A 22,321-nucleotide genomic window follows, 5' to 3' on the forward strand; every position below is an offset into this window, starting at 1 on the left:
TTGGCTGGCTAGTAGGGGAAGCATTGGTGCTCCCAGGGGACAAGAATGAGCTGCTCCTGCGGGGGGGGGGGGGCAGGTGAGAGTGTGAGCCTTCATGGGGAAGGAAGCACTTGTCTCCCGGAGGAAAGGGGGGGCTGATTAATCGGGGCGCTAATGAGCAGCAGGGAAAGGAAGCTCGAAGGGGCGGGGGAGGTGGCTCCATCGATCCAAGCCGCGGAACCAGCAGCTGAAAAAAAAAAAAAGTGCGAAGGGAATCGATCTGAGGGAAACGGCAGCTGCTGGGGATTAGAGCCCGAGGTCCACCCGCTGCCCAATGGCCACCCCTCCCCTGCGTCAGGCTCTGGCCACAGTCTTTGCTGGCCCCATGGGAGGAGCCCGAGGATGGCTCCCTGGGGAGCAGGGAGCCAAAGCGAGGTCAGGCTCCACGGGGTGGGGGGGCAGCATGAAGCCGCCCACACAGCCAGTCCTGGCCATGCCTGGCACCCTGCCTCGGTTGTCCCAAGCCTTTCAGTAAAGTGGCTTCCAGGAGCCCCGCAGCTGGGCTTCTCCACAAGGCTCCCAATGACTCTGAGTCTGGGTCAGCCCCAGGCTGGGAAGATAAGACCCCCCTGGGGGTCAAGTGCTGACTCTGCCGGGGAGGGACTCAGCATCCCAGAGCGAAAGCGAGATTGGTACTGGAAGCCGCTGCTGCGTTAGTACAAAAGTGTCCAAGTGCCCGTAGACAGCCCCTGCCCCTGCCCCTTGCCCCAGCAGCAGCCCCCTCCCAGGCTCTTCCCTCCCTGGTAGACTTGCAGACCTCCCCCCACCAGGCCTCCCCATTCTTCTCTCTCTTCCCCTTTCTCCCAGTATTGATTTTTCTTTACTAGGGTTTTTTTTTTTTTTAAGGTGATTTAATTGCTTTTTTAAGGTTATTTCAGTCTGGGGCTCTGCCAAGAAAGCAGGAGCTGCCCCCCAGGCTCTTCCCTGCACTCTCGCTGCCCTGGCACCCATACTGTCCCTGGATTGCCCTGCCATCTGCTGAGATCTCAGGGTCAGACCCCCTACCGCATCCTGGCCCCCATCCTGAGCCTTAATCACACCTTTCCCCCCACCATACACACACTGAAGGCTGGAAGCCTTCGGGCTCTAAAAGGAATAAAGTTGGGTGGTGACTGGGTGTGAGGAGAGTAGGGGGTGCTGTGGGGAACTCCAGGCTGCCAGGAAGTGGAGCAACAGTACTTACACGCACACCCCCACCATTGCCCGGTGGCCAGCTGTCTGCAATTGTCCTCACCATTCAGTCTCCCAGACCTCTAGGAATCTGGCTATGCTCAGCAGGAGTCATCCCCTCCCCATCTCTTCCAGCCCATCTCTTGGCTTTTCCCACCCACCCCTCCTGGGCCTCTGCTGGCCCCCTTCCTGTCCCTCTGTGCCCCCTTCGCCTCTGGCCCCGTCCCCTTCCCCGCCTCTCCCTGCTTCCCTGCCTGCCTCCCTCTCTGCCCGGCTGCAGTTGGGTGATAATCTCCCTCATTTAGCCTCCCGGCTGCTTCCCCGGCTCATTGCCCAGCTGGTCCCTGGGGCCCAGCCCAGCTTCTTCCCCACCCCCACCCAGGCCCTGCGCCCAAGCTCCCCCCCCTCTTCCCCCACCCAATCCCAGGGGACCAGTTGCCCCTGCAGGGAGGCCCCAGGGCCAGGTGGGGCTGGCCAGGAACTAAGTGGATGTGAGCAGCCAGGGGGCCCAGTAGGGACCCCGGGGCCAGGACTATGTGGGAGGCGCTTCAGGATGAGGCTGAGAAGCTTTTGTGGGGGTTCCGCTGCCCACCCAGTTGCCCCCATTCTGCAATTGGTTTCCAATCCAGTTCGCCACCCTGCAGGGGGTGAGCTAGGCTTTGCTACTGTGACAGGAGAGAAAAAGAAAAGGTAGACCCGGCAGGGCTGGGGATAGAGCAGAGAGGTGAGTGGGGACCCAGAGGGCAGGATGGTTTGGGCTCAGGGAAACTTGGAGGGTATTTATTTGGGCAAAATATCCCCAGAAGGACCCAGAGACCTCTTGGGACTCGACTTGAGGGGGTTCCAGAGGAGCCTCACCTCACCCAAGCTAAGCTGCATCTACCCCTTTCTACCATTTCGTGAGCCCAGACCCCTGCCTGGCCCATTTGTGCTATAGAACCTTTATACTCCTAGACTCTCTAGGAGAGTCCCCAGCCTCCCCTTGCTCCCCTTTTCCACCCCTCCCCTTCCGGAAAGCAGGCCCCGGTGCGGCCCAGGCCAGGAGCCAGTGCGGGACAGCTGTGGGTGGGCAGGGACAAGGGCCTGGCTAGCGAGCGAGCGGCGGTGACAAACGGGCTGTGCGGGGGCCGAGGGGCGGGGGGCGGACGGCGGCTGATTTATCTGGGTTATTTATGCTGCGGACGAGGCAGGAGAAGCGGTTAATGAGAGTCCCGGGCGAAGGGGGGTGGGGAGGCCCGGACGTGATCTGAGGCGACCGAAGAGGGTTAATGTGCCACTGCCAGGCCCTGCCCCCACTGTCACCAGTAGTCTCTGTACCCTCGCTGGGTCCTACTCAGCCCAGCCCAGCAGCGCCTCTGCACCTAGTACCAACACTGTCCCCTACTGGTCAGATACTCTCGTGCCAAGGGTCACCAGGACCTCAGTAGAGTGGGTCCTAGATGGGGGGGGGTTCTGTGGAAACTGAGGAGGGGGCCAGGCAAAGAAGACAACAAATCTCAGCTGGCCAGAAACTGAGCAAGTAGGGGGGGGGTAAGAGGGAAGGGGCTGCTCAGGTGGGCGGGCAGCTGGGCAGGAGAACAGGCAAGGGCACCCGGGCCGGCCTGGTGTCAGCCTGAGCCTCCATGGGGCCTGAGTGGCAGAGGTGGGGGTGGTCAAGAGCAGCAAGAGCTGGAAGGAGCGGGGAGATCCAGAGGAGGAGGGGGAGAGGGCTTTGCAGTAGCGAAAGCTGCTGGGAGCAGATAAGGCGCACAGCGCAGGAGGGATTAAAGCTCTGAGGGGCCTGGCGAGGGCGGTGCAGGACGGGGCGGGGGCAGGGAGAAGAGGGCTGAGGGCAGGATGCAGGCCAAGGGGATGAGAGGGAGAAAGCAGGTGGCCAGGGGCCAGGATGTCATGGGGGACACGAGGTAGCCATTAACTGAGAAAAAGGAAGGGCCCTTGATCATCCATTTTTGTTAGGGGGCTTTTCTGCCTTCAACAGAGCCCCCACCCCCTGCACACATTTAGGGGCAGAGGAGCTAAGTGGGCAGGAGGCGCTGCTAAGGACAGGGTACTTGAGGATTACTGGGGTGGGGGTCAGAGGCCAGCCAAGTTGGCCGATGAAGAGACTGAGGGTGCACAGCGCCTCCGTGAGGCCGACGGGAGCACAGAAGAGCCATAGAGAAAGACCCAGGTGTCCAGCTCGCTGCCTAGCCACGGAGCCCATCAAGCCCAGGCTGAGGCAAGGGCCAGGAGACTTCGTTGTAGGGAAGGGTACAGGCTTGGCAGGAGGGCAGGTGACTCCCCAGGGCGGGCCTGGAGGTCCCTCACCACCCCCTCTCCTCCCCTCCGGGACAGGTGAGGCCCCCTGCTCCCTCCAGACCAGAGCCAGGGCAGTTTAGAGGGGCCCTGGTGGTGGGAAGGCAGCTGTGGAGGGGAAAGGGGAGAGGAGGGGCTGGGGGAGGGGAGCGGGGGTGGCAGGCGGGGCCCAGTAATTGCGTGTTTGCCAGTTCTCTGTCTCTGCACACGAGGGAGGGAGTGTGTTGGTGGGTGTAGCTTCGCTTTGAGGAGTGTGTGTCTGTTGGCAGAGGTGTCAGTGTGTCTATCTCAGGGGTCTGGGCTCTTCTTGGCCCCCACCCCCTTTTTGTTTTGGGGAGCGTGACTCTGGGCACACCCAGCTGTGCTCCGTGCTGATGTGGCAGATGTGGCGGGCCCCAGCTGTGCCTGCTTCCCGGAGAGGGGGAAGGGGCTGCAATCTGCTCCCCCGATAATGGCTGCTAAGTGCCAGGGGGAGGAGAGGAGATGGAGGTAGGACTGGGGCCAAAGGGACAGGAGGAAGGTGAGGGCGCGGCCCCACCCGGCCATGGCCAGCCTTCCCCCAGTCTGTTCCTGGCATGGCCTCTCCTCCTTGGCTAGCTCCTGTAGCCCATCCAAATTCCTCTCCATACCCGGTCCCTGTCCCCAGCTCTCCTTCCCTGTCGCCCCATCCAGCTTGGTGCCAGGGACCCACCCCCTCCCCGGCCCCCAGCTCGCTCCCCCTCACTGATTTTACAGAATAATCTTTTTATGGAAACCGAAAAAGCACTAATGGCAGGAACGCACCCCTCCCCCGCATCCCTCCCCCTGCTCACCCCCTCTTCCCACCCAGTTCCCTCTTGCTTCTCCCTTCTCCAACCCTCCCCCAGGCCAGCACCCACTACCCCAACAGGGCAACGAAGCCTGGGTACAGGGTCCCAGACTTTGTGGGCAAGGGGGTTTCTGGCCCCCCTCCATCAGGGTGCTCCCACCTTAGCCCCCCCAGGCTGCCCTTTCAGAGATGGATAGGGCTTTATCCTGGGCTTTACCGGCACAGAAAAGGGCCAGAGAGAAGTGGGGGCATTTCAACCTCTCCCCTTGGACACGCCCTGCTCCCTTGGCCTGGGGGGCATCTTACAAAGGTCTCAGCTTCATTAGCTACCCCCCTACTTAAAACACTGACCCTTTCCCCTGCCAGCACCTCTACCCACCATGTCCCCACCCCCACTGGGTCTAGGAGGGGGGTCCCGGGGGCCAGGGCCTGACACAGACTTATTGGATTTCACGGTGTTTTGCTGAGAAAATAATTAAATTATCATATTTATGATGGAGCTGCCATGGCCTCTGCCAACCACTCGGAACAGAAGGGTCAGGACGGGGGAGGAGAGGGAAGGGACCCAGAGTCCGCCCTGTGGCCCAGCCTTCTGTCAGCCCCTTCCCCAGAGAGATGACCCCAGGCCCAGAGGGGACCTCTGCAGTCCCCTACCAGCAGGACCAGAGGTCTGAGCTGGAGGGGCGGGGAAGGGCTGCATGGGAGCAGGTAACAGGGCAGGCTGGTGAAACCCTGGGTCGGCCCCAGCCTCACAGAGCCGGCCAGGGCTGAAGGGGTTGGGAGGTCACAACTCACCCAGACCCCATGTCCACCTCGGCCCAGCTCTGTGCGTCTTCCTAACTGCCTGTGGAGCTGGGAAATCTTGGGCCCGTCCCAGACCCTGGTGTTGAGATAGAGGCCCCAGCACCCTACTGCCTGCCGTCCCAGCCCACTGCCAGGACCCCCTCCTCCCTCCCACCCACACCCTGTCCCCCCCATTCTCTTCGGGTAATTAGATTCCTCTCAATTAGCAGATTACGATCATTACCAGCTCATCTGGCAACTAAGCTACGCACCCACAGCTGGGGAGAGGGGGGCACCGAAAAGAGGCACGTGGGGGTCATGGCAAACATGAGACAGGAGAGGAGGCTGGGCCTCCAAAGGGCAGTGCCACGAACAGGGCAGGTGGCCAGAGCTCCTTCTCCCTGTGCTACCAGAGAACACAGCCCGGGCCCACCCTGCTTGCTGGGGGAGTAAGACAGAGAACCAGGGCCACAGGCAGGGACAATCCCCTCCCTCACCGAGCGCCAGGCTGGGCGCAGATGGAGCTGGCAAAGCGGAAAACGGGCCAGGGCTGGGGCTGGGCAGGAGCTGGCTGCTGGGTAATCAGCCTACCGGCCTGTGGCGCCCGCGCCCGTTTGATGCCTTTCTGCTTTCCTTCAGAACCTGACATGGAGCCTGAGCCAGGCCCAGTCAGGAGAAACCCGGAGCTGGCAACAGGGCTGCAGAGGGGCCGGCAGGCTAAGGAGGCTGGGGGGGCTTCCTCCAGAGCAGTGCAGAGGCAGGGCGCGGGAGGGGGAGAGTTACCAGGGCTCCAGATTCATTATTCATGAGCCCGCAGCCACGACTCCAATTTAAATGCTAATGTGGGGGGGCCTGAGTCAGCTGGCCCCCTCCAGCCCCCACCCCCAGCCCAGGCACAAGGAGTGTGCGCTGGCTCCAAGGTTCACTGGGGTTTATTTGGGAGTGGAGAGGGAGACCAGGAGGCCCTGGCCACCCATGCTTGTCCCCAGCAGGTGAAGAGCCTGCGGGGCTCCTTCTGGTCCTTCCCCCACCCCCATGGGGATGGCCAAGTAGGCAGCAGCCTCCAGGGGAGCACGTAGGAGTCGGGGGCTTCTGCAGCCTCCTCAGAGGATGATCTGGTTGGTGAAGCTGCGGCTCAGTTCCTTGTGCGGCAGAACAATCGAGTTGAGGATGAGCACCTCGGCAGGGATCCGGACGCGGCAGCCTGCAGGGATGGAGGCAGCGGGGAGGTCGCGGGAGGGGCGATGATGGCAGGGAGCTGGGCCCCATACACACCCACAGCCATCCTCGGCCATCGAGGCATCCTCCCTGTCCATCTGTGGCACTGGCCGCATGCCCCAGTAACTCACACAGGGCCTGGTGCGCAGCAGGCACTTGGTAAATGTTTGCTAAATGAAGAACGACGGGGCATACGTACGTATGCACGCGCGCACACACACACACATACACACGCACCCCACACACACCTCTGGTGTCACCTAAGATGCTCTCGCAGCCCTGGGCCCCAGGGAAGTCATACCCAGGATGGTGATGGCAGGCAGCAGCTTTCCATCCTTGAAGAGGCTCTCACTGTCCATGCGGGCTCGGGGGTCGTTGGGGTTGGGGTCATTGGGAGTCCCTTCCACACGGGCCCAGCGCCCCACGGTGCTCCCCCAGCCCACGATGCTGTGCAGAACACACGTGTGCTCCTGCCAAACAGGGTGGCGTGAAGGGTGGAGCAGGAGGTATGGGTGTGAGGACCCAGGTGCACAGCCCATCCGGGCGGAGTACTGGGTCCTCCCCTCGCCAGTGGGCACCACGCGCTGTCATGCGGCCCTGTGCCTACCTGCAGCGTGGCTCCATGGAGGACAATGCTCTCTCGGAGCCGCACGCCTTCGCCCACGGTCACCCCCTTCCCAATGGAGACGTTGGGGCCCAGCTGTGGAGAGGCGTAAGTGCCTGAGCCCCAGAAGAACCTGGGTTTGTCCAAGTCCAATCCCCTCCGAGAACAGATAAGGCCAAAGCAAACTGCGTGAGGCCACACACAGGGAGACCGGGGCCCTGCATGCTGCTGGTCTGTTCCCCCAACCCATCCCCACAGCCACCCCTTCCCTCTGGAGCTGGGTGCACTGCTTACCACAGCTGACGGGGCCACTTTAGCAGTGGGGTGGATGTAAACATTTCCTAGAAGCAGAAGAGAGGACCTAGGGACAAATACCCCAAACCATATCTGGATGGGGTGGGGTGGGGATTGAGACCCACCTCTGGACCTGAGGTTAGGAGTGGGGGCTCAGAGGGCAGGGCGGGCAGGTGCAGGGCAAAGGTTAACAACAGGGCTGGGCAGATACCTCGGATTCTCGGGCCCCCTGGGGTGTGCGTGGCCAGGCGTTCTGGGTGAGTGATCTGGTATCGGCTCAGATAGAGGCGGGAGGCATAGAGGGCTGAGCTGGGGGAGGGGCACAAGGGGAGCTGGATGGGCTCAGGAGCCAGTGGGGCAAGGGGCCCATCACCTCCAAGTCTCAACTGCCAGCTGCCCTCGCCTGCAGATCAGAGCCACAGACCCCCCTCCCTCACCTACCCTGCAGATTTGATCTGGCTCCAGATACCATCCGTGAGGTGCACATAGATCTGGCCCTGCCCAGCCAGGGCTGAGAATACATCCTGCTCCAGGCGGATGGTCCCTGCTCCAGGCCATGAGCCTGGAGAGTCCTCCCTGGCAGAGGAAGGATGCTGACGTCAGTTCCCCCGCTGAGCCTGGAGGTGGGGCCGACTTGTCTCTCCAGGAAAGAGTCAGAAGGACTCCCACCACCTTTACGGGTGAGCAGGGTAAGGTCCTCTCCAAAGGGTGCTCACATCCACCCACTCCAGATTAGCTGCTCTCTCAGGAGAGCCCCAGGCACTAACTAGCTTCCCATCCCTGCCCCAGGTCCTGAAGGAGGGTCCCCCATTCCCACATCATCCTCCCCACATGCCCCTCCAGTCACCCTCCCCACAATGGATGAAATGAAAACACAGGCAGACTCACCCCAGAGCAAGGCAGCTGGTGAGGGCAGAGACAGTCACAGAGAGAGAGGGAGAGAGAGAGATGGTAGAGATGCCAGCTCAGCGGAAACAGAGACAGAGGCCAGCAGAGATGGAGGGAAGCAGAGACACAGCGGCATGAGAAATGGCCATGAGCAAATGAGGCATGAGAGGGGGAGGGGGGAAGGAGGGAGTGAGGGCGGAGGATCCTGGAAGGGAGTAGCTTTCAGACTAGGTGTGGGACCCCGGGGTTGGCAAGCGGGGCTCTGGGGCACTGCGTTCCAAGGGGAGCAGGCACAGGAATACATGTATCCACATCCCCGCACGTGTGCACCCAAGTATGTGTTGCCGTCTGTTCCTACAGACAGTTCCCGGACACTCAGGGATCAAGAGAAATGGACCAGAAGGGGAGTGGGCAGGCGGTGACAGAGGAGGAACTGGGATGGATAAGGAAGAGGGACAGAATGAGGTTAGGAGGGGAGGGACTCGGAGGCAGGGCTAGGCTGGAGATGGACGAGGGCGGAGGAGGAGAGCAGGTGAGATGGAGCCTGCAGAGCCTGCTGAGCCGGGGTCTATGGCTGGGGAACTTGGGGTTAGGGGCCATGGGGCCTGCCTCACAGTTGCCCATCCTGCTGATTCCGCAGGAAGACATCGCGAAGAGGTTTCAGGGCTTCCGGGGAAAAGAGATAGATGCCACAGTTGATGATGTCACTGATAAATGTGCTGGGTTTCTCCACGTAGTGCAGGACCTGAGTGCAGGGAGGGCTGGGCTCAGTAGTGGTGGTGCACCTCCCTGCAGTCGGGGTGGGCTTCCTAAAATGCAGCACGCAGCTGGCCCCGCCTGGCCTTAGGCCTAAGAACATGCGTGCCTGGAATGCGCTTCCCCAACTCTCCCTCTAAAAACCCTCCTTTCCAAACACAGTGGGCGCTGTCGCTCCGCCTGGGGCTTCTCTTGCTGGCCCCAGAGTTGGCCTCCGGGACTCAGACTCCTCACCCCGGCCGGGGCAGGCACTGTGCTGTTTGCAAGGGCTGGCTGGGATTCCGTCCTCCCACACACTGAGGGGGCAGGGACTGGGCCTTTCTGGCTCTGCTTCTCACACCTAGCTGATGCCAGGCACGAACTGGGTGTCCGTACCTCGTGTGCACACTTATGTGCGTGACAGTAAAACGAGATAAAATAAAAGGGGTGTGTGGAGGTCAGCAAGGCTGAGGGCCAGGGAGGCTCACCCGCGCTGATTACACTCTTACGCGGCTATTTCCTGCTTCTGCCTTTGCACACACATCCCCTGAGCAAGGCCTTCTCCCTCCTCCTTCGTCTACAGTGGGATTCTACACTAAGCTAACTCAGCTCAGACCTGCTTCCTCCAGAAGCCCTCCCACCCCCACAGGCGAGGCAGGGCCCCACTCTGGGCTCTACAGCACCCTCTACAGGTGTGCATTACAGCATCACACCCGCGGAAATTAACTGTTACCCCTTCCCTCTGGCCAGGCCCTCTTAAGGGGACTCGAGATGATTGACTGGTGGACTGCCCCACCTGTTTGACAAGACTGGCGCCCACTCCAGAGTGGTCCAGCATTCCCTAGAGTCATGGGGTGGAGCATGATGATGAACACAGCGGGCAGCCCCTGGCCCCCGCCCCTGCTCTTACCTCATGCGTCTTTGGATTCTCCACGATGCAGCCATAGTTGAGGGACTGTGTCCTGTTAGCCTGAAAGACAGACACAGCCAAGACGGTGACCAGCCAGCTTGAGGCCGCCGGGGTTGTTCTCTTGCTCTTTCTTTCCTTCCCCTATAGCACCTGGCACGCAGCTCCCACTGACAGGCCTTCAGCTGGCGTGAGTGCTGACAGCTGCCCTCCCCCTCCCTGCTTCTGAGCAGCTGAAGGGCTCAGGGTCACCAGCTACACGTCCTGTGCTGCTGGCAGCACACCTCCTTTCCCAGTACGTGTTTCCCCCAAGTATTGGGGCTACTCCTCCATCCCCAACCGCCTCCCCAGCCCTCCTGGTCCCCTCACCGTAGTGCCAAGGAGTAAGAAAGGGTGGCGGTGGCATCTGTGGGCATCCAACATAGCACTCAAGGGGAAGTCAGAGCAGACATCAGCGTTGAGCACGAAGAATGCCTCGGGGCTCCCGGCCAGGATCTGGTCCCGAAAATGGTAGAGACCACCCCCTGTGCCCAGGGGGGCGAATTCCTGCAGGTACCTGTCCCCAGGGACCCCGGTGCTGGCTCAGTGAGATCCACGAGATGAAGGCCCAAACACCCCAGCCCTGGCTCCCAGGAGGACTCCTGCCCAAGGCCCACAGAGAAACTCCATATATCTAGGGATTCAGAGATGCTCAAATAGAGTTGTTCTGCTGTGTGAGTGAACTTGGCAAATACTCACTCACCCCTCTGCCAAGAACTCAGAGACCTAGTACACCCTCTCCCCCATAAACATGTACAAACACCTGACTGGAAGGTTAAACTCCTGCTGGGCAGTTTCCAGAAACTGGGTAAGGGCCTCATCAGGTTGATAGAAGCCAATGAGCAGAATCTCTTGCATCCCAGGGACCTAAGAACAAGGGGAGAGATTGGAAAAGAAAATAGCTGATAGGCTGGTGCATAGCCGTAATCCCAGTATTTGGGAGGCTGAGAAAGGAGGATCACAGGATGGAGGACAGCATCAGCAAGTAGTGAGACTCTCATCAACCTAGCAAAACCCTGTTTAAAAAATAATGGAATTAAAATAGACCTGGGGGTGTAGTTTGGAGGTAGAATGCCCTGGGTTCAATTTTTAGTATCAGAAGAAAAAAAAATTTTTTAAAAGAATGAAAGAAAGGAAGAAAAAAAAAAAAAAAAAAAACAGCTGATAGAAAGGGATGTTGGGGAAATCCCAGGTGTTGGCCTAGAAGTCCAGAAACCAGTTTTAACTTCGGCTGGGAGGGTGGCCCTGGGCAATCACTTTACCACTCTGGCCTGTTTTCTCCCCTGGACAATGAGGAAGTTAGTCCTCAGCCGGGATTTTTCCTTTTTTCTGGGGGTTGGAGGGAGTACTGGGGATTGAACCCAGGGGCATTTTACCACTAAGCTATTTTTTTTTTTTTAATCTAATGAGGCAAGGTCTCATCAAGTTACTGAGGCTGGCCTCAAACTTGCAATCCTCCTGTCTCAGCCTTACCAAATACTGGCATTACAGGTGTGTGCCATCATGCTCTGTCCAGATCTTTCAATCTTTTACATTCAGACTCATTCTAGGCAAGATTTTTATCTATCATGCTGCATTAAAGGATAATCCGTTCACCCCCTCCCCTTCTTAGCTGTCAGTTTAAGCTTGTCATCAGCATGAGGTAAGGATACTATTTATCAACGACCTGAACGAGGCACTCTACCACCCCACAAAGGAGGTCTAATCTCTATTCTACAGATAAGGAAACGGAAGCTCTGAGAGGGTATGGGGTTTGCTAGTTCGGGGTCTCACAGCAGGTAGAGACTGGATTCCACCCCAAAGCTTGCCTACCCCGATACCGAAAGCAATAAAGAAATGAGATCCATGCTGAGCAAGGAGATGAAATCTGTGCTCTGTTGTCACTGAGTCCCCATGCTATGGTTTATCAGTAAGCTCCCTGCCCGATCTAGCATCCCATACTTTTAAAATAGTTTTAAAGTCTGAGCAGAAAGAAGCCAACAGGGACAAGAGCAGGGGAGGACAGGGCAACCGCACCAGCTTGAGGGGGCACCATTCACACTGTCATCTGTGAATGATGGTCCTCGGAGTCAAAGCTGGCAGCAAGAAATTCTTGTTGGGAAAGAGGAAAATATAGCACAAATAATGGAAATAATGGAGAACAGCAAGAAGTGTGATGGGAGAGGGGAACCTATGAGGTTACCTGTGCGCAGGCCTCGATATGGTGCTGGATCATAGGGACCCCAGCCACGGGAAACAATGGTTTGGGCACCTCGAAAGACAAAGGCCTGAAGCGAGTCCCTGGGACAGGAGAGAGAACACTTCAGCCTCCTGCATCCCTCTGCCCCACCCCACCAAGCAACCCAGCCTGAGACCCGCACCCCATTCCCCTGGCTCCTCACCCTTCTGAGGGCCTCCAATCAGGATCACAGCTTTGAGCATGATGGTGACTGCGACCTAAACCCCAAGCCCCAACAGAGAAATCAGGCCCAGATCTCACACCTCAAGCAAACCCCATATCCTACACGGCCACACTTAGCCCCCTCCCGGGATGAAAATTAAAAATTCGTTACAGCCCTTCCCTAAACAAGACATCTCACAAACCTTTCAAACTTCACAGCAATTCCTGACAAATTCTTAAATCCACACCTCATAATCTGATTTCTAACAGACTTCCTTTTGGTCATGATCAAATTCTGCAAATCCAGAAACGCAGCAGACCAGGCTCCTTTCTGGGACCCCGGACTTCAAACACCTGAAACCTCCTCCCAGTGATTCTCAAGTTTGTTCAAACCTCATTCTAGATGTTCGGCCCCGAATCCCAACCGAGAACCGTGAATACTGAACCCCAAGTCCCGAGTCAGCGCCAGATATTTAACTTCGATCTTAAGCATGTATCCTAAGCACTGAGCCTGCACTGATCGTCATTAGATGGATCCCCATTCCTAGCAAAAAACCTTCTATTTGCTGAACATGAATCCTTACAGTAACTGCTATATGTTGAAGCCCGAATCAAAAGACAGGTTCTTTTGGCATCCTCCAAAATGATACTACTAATCCCCGGAGTCCCAATATTGCCCTCTGGTGCCTAATCTCTGGATTCGGAGGATTCGTAGTTGACCCTTTGAACCCCACCACTGACTCTGTCCAATAAATCCAAGTCTCTCGTAGCCAGATGTTGTGGGACTAGGAGGCGTGGACCACCGAGAGCCCGTCCTCAGTCTAGGGTCCAGCAACTGCCCCAACCCCTCCCGCCAGCCCTCCACCAGCTCGCTTTACCACCAGCTCGCCTTAAGCCAGCTCTGTAGCCCACTACGCCAGCTCCTTCCGCGCACGTGTCTTCTCGCACCTCGCGAGAACTCTCGCGGGGTCTGCTGGGAGTTGTAGTTCTAAGGATTCTTCCCATCTCTAAGTTAAGAAGCCAGAAAGAGCGGTGATGGGGCGTGGGTCCGGGGGCATGGCCAAAGGATCAAGAGGCGGGCCCGAAGGAGTGGCTGGAGGGGCTAGAGAAGCGAAGGAGCCCCAAGCTGCCCCCCCCCCCCACAGAAGGGACCCAGGGACAGTAGCCAAAGTAGAGAACTAGGTCACAGGGAGAGGGGCGCCCAGGACCAGGTGTGGCCTGCCTTGCGAGGGGCGGGGCCGGAGCGGGGTGGGGCTCCATCCCGCTGGGAAGCGGAGGACTGGGAAGGGTGTTTTGGGAAGTCCGACGGCGAGAGAAATCCTATTTCGGATTTACTTTCTGGAAAATGAAGCGTACACTAAGCACCTTCCAAACTTCCCTCTGACTCTAACTTGTGACCCTGGCTGTGAGTTGATTAAAAGAGAGGTAATGGCGATGCTGGAGAAGAGAACGGGCGCGAAGGGTGAGAGAGCAGCTTTATTAGGCAAGAAGGGGGAGCATTGCCAGCCCCACCCATCCCTGGGCTTGAAGCCAGGGCGAGAGGGTCCGTCTCAGGCCACGTCCACAGGAGCGGAGCGCTGTTCCCTGCCCAGGCTGTTCTCCACGTACACCTGCTTGCCGCTGTCTCGGTCGTGGCCTGGCGAGTCGTCAGCGTGTGGATGGCAGTGCAAACCTTGGAGAACACCCTGGGGAGGGGATGGAGAGGAGGGTGGCAGAGCTGCGGGTCAGTTTACACGCATGGGCCAGGCTAAGTAGCCAGCCCTGCTCTTTGCCACCCAGTTCCTCTGCTTCATTCCTCTCCCGCGGGGTTTCTGGGCAGGTACCACCCTGGTTCCAGCCCTAGACCCTGCCCTTGCCGTAGTCCTCCTCGATGTCCTCCCTGTCCTTAGGCCAGCCATGTCTGGAGGCTCTTCCAAGATCTCCACTGTCAGCCTTACTGTGGTGCCTTAGTGTTGTCGGGTCCCTTTTGAACCTTAAACTACAGAAAGGGGAAGAGAACACGACCCAGTAAGGGACCTGGATGGAAATGAGCTGGGACAGAGACATCACCTCCCAGTGAATATCTGCTCCTAAATACGACATGCATTTAAACTTAGAGTGTGGTGCTGGGCAAATCATCAGTCTCTCTGATTTCATCTCCTTAGCTGTTAAACTGAATTTATCCCTGCACCTCCTACTTCAAGGGGTGGAAAAGAGATCAAAAGAGATATAGCTGGTGGAAATCTGGGAATGTTCATATATCTCACGGTGCCTTGGAGACAGCTCTGAGTGGTGGAACTTGCCCTGGGTTGGAAGCCAGAAAATCCAGCTGTAACCCTGTCTCTAGCTCTGCTTCGTGACCTGGGGGCACTAAAGTCATGTGACCAAAGCCCACAGCTGGGTGGGGCCATATCCCAAGGTTAGGAGCCCACTGTCAGGATGGCCTCGCATGCCAGACTGTGCCCGGGGATAGGCTTGCTAAAATCCCATCCCGGCTTGGCGAGGTCCAGTGCTAAAGGCGCGCAGGTGCACCTGCCCACCGGGCAATGCTGTTCTGTGCCCTGGCTTTGCACTGGGGTCGGTACCTTCCACTAGGATGTGGTGGAGTGCAAGCACTGATGCTGTGCTGGCCCAGGTCCGCCAGCCCGCCTTCACGCACCACCAGTGCCACCACGTCAGGGTCCTTGAAGACATAATAGTACCTTGGCGCGTGTAATTCCTTGCTGTCCTTGCTGAAGGGGTCCGAGAAAGCCTATGTGCAGCAAGTCAGCTTGGCCGCGCTGCACTGGGTCGACACTAGACTGTCCTTCGCGGCTCCAGCATCCGAGGTGGCCCCCTCCGCACAACTCCATCTCAGCACTATCAGGACTCAGAGCTCCCAGGACACAGCTCCCGCCTGCTATAGCCCAGTCCTCCCACACACGGTCTCCTCCCTGCTCCCCTGGCCCACTAGACTCTAAAGAAATGGCCGTGGGTTAAAAGGGGGCTTCCCCCTGAACTGTTGCCCTGATAAAATGTCCTCTCTTGCCAGTCACCTCTCTCTGCACCCGAGTAACCTTTCTTCCCTAAGTCCAGCGACTCTAGTGGTTCAGGGCTGTGCTCAGCATCTCCCTTACCCCCACCAATGCAGGAATGCACTTCCTGTAGCCTTAGCTTCCTTCCTGTGTAGGTATTCTGGGGGGGGGGGGCTCCTCACCTGTGGCCCCTGTAAGAGGCCTGGATACGAATGGCTGGGGGACCTGGGGGTCATTGATATCCAGGGTACATCCCGGAGGTGGGGCTTCTTCTTTTGGCACGGGATGCTTTGGACATCTGGAGATGTCCAAAACATTGGGGTCCAGGCTGAGACAGAGGCTCTGACCTTCAGCCCTTTCCCTGCCTGACCAGAACATCTTGGGGTGGGAGTCTGGGGCTTCTCCAAGGAATGGATTCACCCAGGAGGAGTCGACTCTGGACTCGAGCTGGCTGGCTGGCTTGCTGGTGGCACAGAGCCCTTCCAGACGGCACAGTGGTGCAGGCAGGGAGTCGGCCTCAGACTGTGGTTTTATACATTGCTTCCTTCCTTGCCTGGTTTGGTGCGGTTGCCCCAACCCCCCCACCCCGGGTCCTAGCCCCCACCCCTTGGACCAAGCAGATTCTTTATATAGCCCAAGGATGCCTGGGTACAGGCCCAGGAGGAGAAACCTGAGCAGCTCTGGGATCTACCACAGCCAGCTCCTGAACAGCTGGATAGTTGGAGGAGTCTCCATCCCTTCCCAGAACAAGGGGTATCCATCAGGCTCCCAAGGGCACTAGATGCAGCCCTTCGCCAAGAAGAGACCCAGCTTTCAATTCAGACTCCAGGCAGTCAGACGCGGCCTTCCCCAGCACTGAAGGCTAAGGGGTACAAGTGTTATGGGGGTGTCCCTGAGTGAAGCCAGTGTAACCTCGGACTTCATGGTCTGTACAGCCCATCATGGCAGCACTGTAGCTATTGAGACCAACCCTGAAGTGCCTTCCTCTTCCCTTATACCTGCCTGTTCCCCTCCTCCCAATCCATGTTGTCTGTTTTTGCATTGTGCCCCCTGGCGGTAAACTGAGAGGGTGTCAGGAAGGTTTTGAGTTTTGGTTTTTGGTACTGGGGATTGAACCCAGGGGTATTCTACCTCTGAGCTATACCCATAGCCCCCCTTTTTTACGTTTACATGATTTATTTTTTTGTGGTACTGGGGGGTGAAACCCAGGGGCTTTCCTACCTCTGGGCTATACTCCCAGACCTATTTTTTTATATTTTATTTGGAAACAGGGTCTCAGTAAGTTGCTGAGAATCTCACTAAGTACCTGAGGCTGGCTTCAAACCTGTGCAATCCTCCTGTCTCAGCCTCCCAAGCACAGGGATTATAAGTTTGTGCCACCATGCCTGGCTCCATAGCCCTTTTTATTTCCTAATTTGAAACATGGTCTTACTCCGTTGCTGAGTCTTGCTATATTGCTGAGGCTGGCTTTGAACCTACGATTCTCCCTGTCTCGACCTCCGAGGTACTGGGATTACAGGTCTGTGCCACCACGCCTGGCTAGGAAAGACTTTTGAGAACAGCAGCCCCTCCAATGCCGTCCTCATCCCCACTCCCATGGATGTGACAGGGTAGAGTCTGATGTGACCCTGGAGATTAACACCAGGTCTGCCAAGTCCTTTGGGGGAATAAGGGCATCAGACTGCCTGGGGCAGAGGGTTGCAGTTAAACCCTGAGGAGCATGCCTGCATCTCTGCATCTCGTCTGCCAGGGCACTGGGTAGGAACATTGCTTCTATTTACTACCCACCCACATGTGGAACACTGTCACTTTCTCTGTTTCTGGTGTGTGTGTGTGTGTGTGTGTGTGTGTGTGTGTGTGTGTGTGTGTGTGTGTGTGTGTTTACTGAGAATGGAACCCAGGGACATTCTACCTCTGAGCTACACCCCTAGCCCTATTTATTTTATTTTGAAACAGAGTCTCACTAAGCTGCAGAGGACCTTACTAAGTTGCAGACTGTCTTCAAACCTGCAATCCTCCTGTCTCAACCTCCCAAGTACTAGGATTACAAGCATGTGTCACCATGCTTGATGTGTGTGTGTGTGTGTGTGTGTGTGTGTGTATTTGTGTTGCTGGAGAGCGAACCCAGGGTCTCACGCATGCTAGGCAAGTGCTGTACTCCTGAGCTACACCCCTGGCCTGCACTGTCACCTTTTGATTAGCACAATTTTGACACAGCTCTGCTGACATAAATTACCTTTGCTCCTCCCGCTTTGGAACAGGCAGTTCACATGCCATTTCCAATGGAGATAGGAAGGGAGCACCAGATCAGAGTGGGGACAGGAGAGGAATTTTACCATTTATCAAGATATGAATTCAGGCACCTCATTTTTATACAAAACATTTGCAGTGTGTAGGGGATTGGAGATTCTCACGGGCAAACTGTATATTTTCATTGCTAAGATGACAGGTAGGCGAGTTGTTCCTCCCAGCTGGCTTTAATGTCTTGCTAGTCTGTGATGATGGGCCTGGCCTCTTCCCTGGGGTCCTGGAAACCACAGAGGCTGGGCTGGGCAAAGGGCAGTTGGAGCTGGAGCCAGGGGTTCCCTTGATCTCCATCAACACACCAGTGCCAACTCTGCTCATGGTGGGAGACTTTGTTCACTTTACCAAGCAGAGTTTTCAAGCTGCAGGGGGAGCCATCCCTCTGGACACATGGAAACCTGGTTTCGCTTGCTCCCCCTCACCCCAGGGCAGGCCAGCTCACTTTTAGGACCCAGTGACCGTTCCATGATATTGCAGGCGAGCCATGGCCAGGGTGCCTTAGCACCCAGCAGACTCCCAACTTGCCATGGGGACAAGGCCCCGCTGATGGGTCCCTTAGCCCTAGGAAAGTGCTGGGTATGGCTACCCTGAGCACTTCCAGCTGCTCCATGTCCTCTGATCTGGGACCTGATCTCAAGAGCATGGGTGGGGCATGCTCTGGTTTCTTTGGCAGCTTTTCATGTCACTTTCTCTCATCAACCTGCAGGACGAAACCCCTCTGCCCCAGGGCGAGGACCGGAGTGAAGGCCGAGCCAGGCCTGGGCTGGCTGGTCCTTTGCACAGCATCCCTTAAGTGTTGATGAGGGAGCAGGTGAGTAGAGGTGGTGCTGCCAGCAGCTGGGTAGAGGCTGGGGGTTCAGCTCATACTCTACCCCCTCTAGGATAAGGACGGCTGACCCCCGCCAAGGGTCACAGGAAGGGGTAGAAAGGTCCCAAGGTGCTAACTAGTGTACCCTTGAATGTGTCTTCACTGGCCCAGAGAAGGCCGCCTGCTCCTGCCCCAGGACTCGGCCCCGCCAGCCAGCCCTCCCAGAGACCACACGGAGGGCCTGCTGCTTGTCGTTTTTATTTTCCTTGTGACAGACACACAGAGAACTGCATAGACAGCTGGATGGCTGGAGGGGTGGGCAGGACATGGGCAATAGGGATCGGATGGAAGGGGAAACTTCATAAAAGTCAATAAATAAATAAATATGAATAGGAAGAATGGCAAAGGCCTTGGAGGGGCAGCGGGGACGTCCCTAGGCCAGCATAGAGTGCCCAGAGCTGCATCCACTGGGCGGGGGAGAGAGCCCATCCGAGTGGTCACTTGTCTGCAGCTCTCTGCGTTCCTCTCCCCCTGGGGATGCTGGTCGCTGCCGGCTCCACCGCCCCAGCCTGCCCTCCTCCCCTCCCCTCCCACCTCGCTGCCCTCTGGTACCCTGGCCCCCTGCTTGTCTGTGTTCTGTCCCTGCCTCAGTGATGCTCACTCGCAGCCCGTGGCCCTGACGCCGCAGGCCCCTTCCCCTTCCTCCTCTCCAGCACTCCTGTTCTCCGTCCTCCCTGAGATGCGCCTCATCTCCCACTTCCAGAACCTTCTTAGAGTCTCCTCCCTAGCCCTCAGTGTCTTCCTCTTCACTTTCCCGTTCCCTTTTTGTCTCTCCTCCTGTTCCTACCGCTGCCCAGCTGGCCAAGGGGTCTCCGGCTCTGGCTCTGGTGGGGGTGGCAGCAGGCCAAAGCCCCGGGGCCTCTGTCCCCGCAGGTCCGTGAGGTAATAGCCCGGCCAGATGTTGCTGCTGGTGGTTTCCGAAGCCCTGGGCCCACCCAGCTCAGCATGGGCCCTGGAATGTCCTGGGGCCTCGGCGGGAACCCCGAGTTGAAGCCCAGGCCGGGCTGTGGTCCTTGCCGCTAGGGGCTGCCAGGATAGGAGCGCAGCAGCACCTTGTGGCGGGTGGCGGCCTCGGCCCGGCGGCGCCTCTGCTCGCCCAGGAACTCTTTGAGCCGGTTGGTGGTGAAGGTGAGCGTCTGGCGGCGCAGCTTCATCAGGTAGGCATCCTGCAGCCACGGGTGGGCCAGGCAGTCCTGCAGGGAGGGCCGGCTCCTGCCGGGCGAGCCCAGGGACCGTGAGCCCGGACTGATGGCTCCTGGATGTGGCGGACTCTTTCCTCCCCAGACCTACATCCTAATCCCTGACCCACGACTGAACATCTCTGGGACTCAGCTTCCCAGTCTCTGGGATGGGAATGGGAATTCTGCCTCTCCTAGGGCTGTTATGGGCTTTAAATAGTTATAGGACTGTCTAGCAGAAGTATAAGCAACAATGCTGTTAAGAAGGAAAGTTGGGGGGTCTTTGGCCATGGGGAGCTAGGAAAGTCTGGTAAAGCTGGGGGGCTGGCAGGTAGCAGGCCCACTCACCAGGGATGTACTGAGAGGACCTTCCGCAGGAAGAGGGTGGCGCTCTGGGATGTGTTGGGGTACAGCTGGAAGGCATCAAAGCGGCCCCCCACAATCCGAGTCTCCGTTTCTTGAGGGTCTGGCTCATAGAACGGAGAGTGTCCGCTAAGCCTGTTGTGGAAGACATCACAACTGACAGTCCTGGCCCTGCTACTCACTGACCCTTAGAGCCCCAAGGACCCACTCCCAGGCCTGGGTCATTAGCATGGGGTCCTGAGGGGCACATGTTCAGGAGCTGGGTGTGTGCTGGGGAGGCAGGGAAAGGCAGGAGCAGGGCCGGGGAACTCACATGATGTAGGTGAGCACGCCCACTCCCCAGATGTCGGTGGCAGAGCCTATGGGTTCCCCCTTCACCATCTCAGGAGCTGACAGGAGACAGAGGCCACACTGACTCAGCTTCCCAGAGGCAGGGGAGCAGGGAGAGAGGGGGAGCCCCAGAGGTTTCAGGAGCAGGGCAATGCCCAGGTCACCAGACCATGGGCATGACCATAGCAGTTGTCTTGGAGGCCAGCGGCCAGGACAGTGGGGGTGGCTCCCAGGAGAGAGGTGGGCCACCTGAGCATTCAGCCCAGGGACCGACTGACGGAGCTCTCTAGAACTCCAGAGGAGCTGAGAGGCAGGATCACTAGCTGGTACCCTTGGGACGGCTCTGAGGTAGGACTCCTATTCACAAAGAGTGTGGCCAACACCAAGATCAAGAGCCTTTGAAACCAGTCTGGCTGGCTCTGATCCAGTCTGCCCCTTTGAGCTACGGGGCCCTGTGTGAGTTACTAACCTGCCTGGCTCTACAACTGTCTCACCTGGAGAGTGGGGCTTGTAGAATAACTCTAAGGAATGGAGATTAAAAACATCAAATGTCTGGCAGGCAGCTAAATGACAAGCTTGCTTTGATTATTTACGTAAAATAATAACTGATTCTCCTGTCTGTTCAGCTAGCAAATCCCACCTCTACCATTTATAACTGTCTGAGTAGACAAATACTTAACTTCAGCACACTTCTGCTTCCTCATCTGTAAAAAGGGGGTAATGCTATGCCAAACTCGGGGGCTTATAAAAATAAGTTGAAAAAAATTCCACGTAAAGGACATAGTCCGTTGCTTATATACAGTAAGCATGCCGGGCGTGGTGGCACACGCTTGTAATCCCTGCGCTTGGGAGGCTGAGACAGGAGGATCGCACGGGTTCGAAGCCAGCCTCAGCTACTTAGTGAGGCTTTCAGCAACTTAGTGAGACCCTGTTTCCAAATAAAATATTAAAAAAAGGGTCTGGGAGTATAGCCTGGAGGTAGAAAGCTTCTGGGTTCCATCCCCAGTACCACCAAAAAAAACCAAAAAAACAAAAAAAAAAAAACAGTAAGCATATGGATACACCCATGTGCATGAAGTGTGGTGAGCTCTCACCCATGAACTCCAGCGTGCCTGTGCGGTGGCCAAGGGGCCTCAGGGCCTGGGGGTTGTAGGGCTGGGCACTGCCAAAGTCCACGATCTTGAGGGCGTTGTCAGGGGCCAGTAGCAGGTTGTCTGGCTTGATGTCCAGGTGCAGCACGTGGTGACCGTGGAGGTAGTCTAGGCCTTGTAGCAGCTGCACTACATAGGTGGCCACATCATCTTCTGAATACCGGAATCTGGGGCCAGGGGCAGCAGGGGATGAGCAGGTGGCCTCTCCGCTCAGCGCACCCCCTTGCTCCCCCAAGGAAGCCCGACTACCTGTCACTGAGCCCACAGAGGAGCTCCCGGTTGCCGCAGCTCTCCGCAATGAGCACAAGGTACCGAGGGGTGATGTAGGCCTCGTGGAGGGACATGACCCTCTCGTGGTGCAGTGTCCGCAGCACTTCGTACTCCTGCAGGACTCGCCGCTTGCCCTCGGCCGCGTAGGGCACGATCTTAGCCACAAACGTTCTGCCCGTGGCGTTCTCCCGGCATGCTCGCACGACACCAAAGCGGCCCCTGTGTAGAAAGGAGGATGCCACAGGCTTAGGGGGACATTCCCACTGTGAGAGCTAATGGGAGAGGGGAGGGGAGGCCCTGGGGGCAAGAATACAGTGGTTCCAGTCTGGGCTCTAGACTTCAGTCCCAGGCACCAAGGTTCCAGTCTCAGTTCTGCACTCCCTGGCTCTCTACCCACGAGAGAGCCTATAACCTTTCCAACCCCGGTTTTCCCATCTGGGAAATGGGTGATGATGATGATGAAGTAGTGTTTCTATCACAGATGTAAAAGATTAACCCATTAGACCCCAAGTTTTCAATTCTGAGGATATGTCAATGAAATTGAGGTAGGTGTGTTAAAATAGGTTAGAAAGAATAATTTGGAGCTTATTGTATAATTTATCATTATCATTACTAGTGATATTATCAATGAAACTATAGTATTAATGAATATTATCACTAATCATTCACCTATTACTTTCCTCAAAAATATAGAACCCATAAGC

The 22,321-nt window shown here is 57.3% G+C and overlaps 3 protein-coding genes across 7 annotated transcripts in view; all 3 read right to left on the reverse strand.

The window, feature by feature from the left end:
• Positions 1-6,198: 6,198 nt before the first annotated feature.
• GMPPA (GDP-mannose pyrophosphorylase A) lies at positions 6,199-12,201 on the reverse strand (the record flags this gene model as incomplete). 2 transcript variants are annotated; one of them, XM_080688919.1, is made up of 13 exons in its annotated part: positions 6,199-6,299; positions 6,615-6,783; positions 6,921-7,013; positions 7,212-7,258; positions 7,423-7,520; positions 7,653-7,787; positions 8,100-8,114; positions 8,714-8,844; positions 9,745-9,804; positions 10,111-10,297; positions 10,544-10,647; positions 11,963-12,060; positions 12,162-12,201. In XM_080688919.1, the coding sequence occupies 13 exons, from the start codon at positions 12,199-12,201 to the stop codon at positions 6,199-6,201; spliced, it is 1,278 nt and encodes a 425-aa protein (XP_080545045.1). The 2 variants fall into 2 exon arrangements, with proteins under 2 accessions (XP_080545045.1, XP_080545046.1); XM_080688920.1 differs by lacking the exon at positions 8,100-8,114.
• Positions 12,202-13,710: 1,509 nt separating this feature from the next.
• Positions 13,711-19,015, reverse strand: SPEGNB (SPEG neighbor; the record flags this gene model as incomplete). Its single annotated transcript, XM_080689313.1, is given in 11 exon segments — positions 13,711-13,790; positions 13,793-13,832; positions 14,006-14,058; positions 14,061-14,102; positions 14,105-14,138; positions 14,572-14,671; positions 14,725-14,891; positions 14,895-14,985; positions 15,336-15,375; positions 15,378-15,451; positions 18,927-19,015. Coding segments are annotated over 11 exon segments (810 nt in total).
• A 329-nt stretch (positions 19,016-19,344) lies between these two features.
• The window catches only part of SPEG (striated muscle enriched protein kinase), a gene marked incomplete at both ends in the record, with an annotated part of 56,021 nt that continues 53,044 nt past the window's right edge, over positions 19,345-22,321 (reverse strand). For all 4 annotated transcript variants that reach the window (XM_080689063.1, XM_080689062.1, XM_080689061.1 and 1 more), the window contains 5 exons: positions 19,345-19,537; positions 19,852-20,001; positions 20,180-20,255; positions 21,291-21,514; positions 21,597-21,836. In XM_080689063.1, coding sequence (XP_080545189.1) covers positions 19,345-19,537; positions 19,852-20,001; positions 20,180-20,255; positions 21,291-21,514; positions 21,597-21,836 — 883 coding nt within the window. The remainder of the gene's footprint in view (positions 19,538-19,851; positions 20,002-20,179; positions 20,256-21,290; positions 21,515-21,596; positions 21,837-22,321) is intronic.

The sequence above is a fragment of the Muscardinus avellanarius genome, assembly GCF_963383645.1.
Source record: "Muscardinus avellanarius genome assembly, chromosome: 2".
Taxonomy (NCBI): Eukaryota; Metazoa; Chordata; class Mammalia; order Rodentia; family Gliridae; genus Muscardinus; species Muscardinus avellanarius.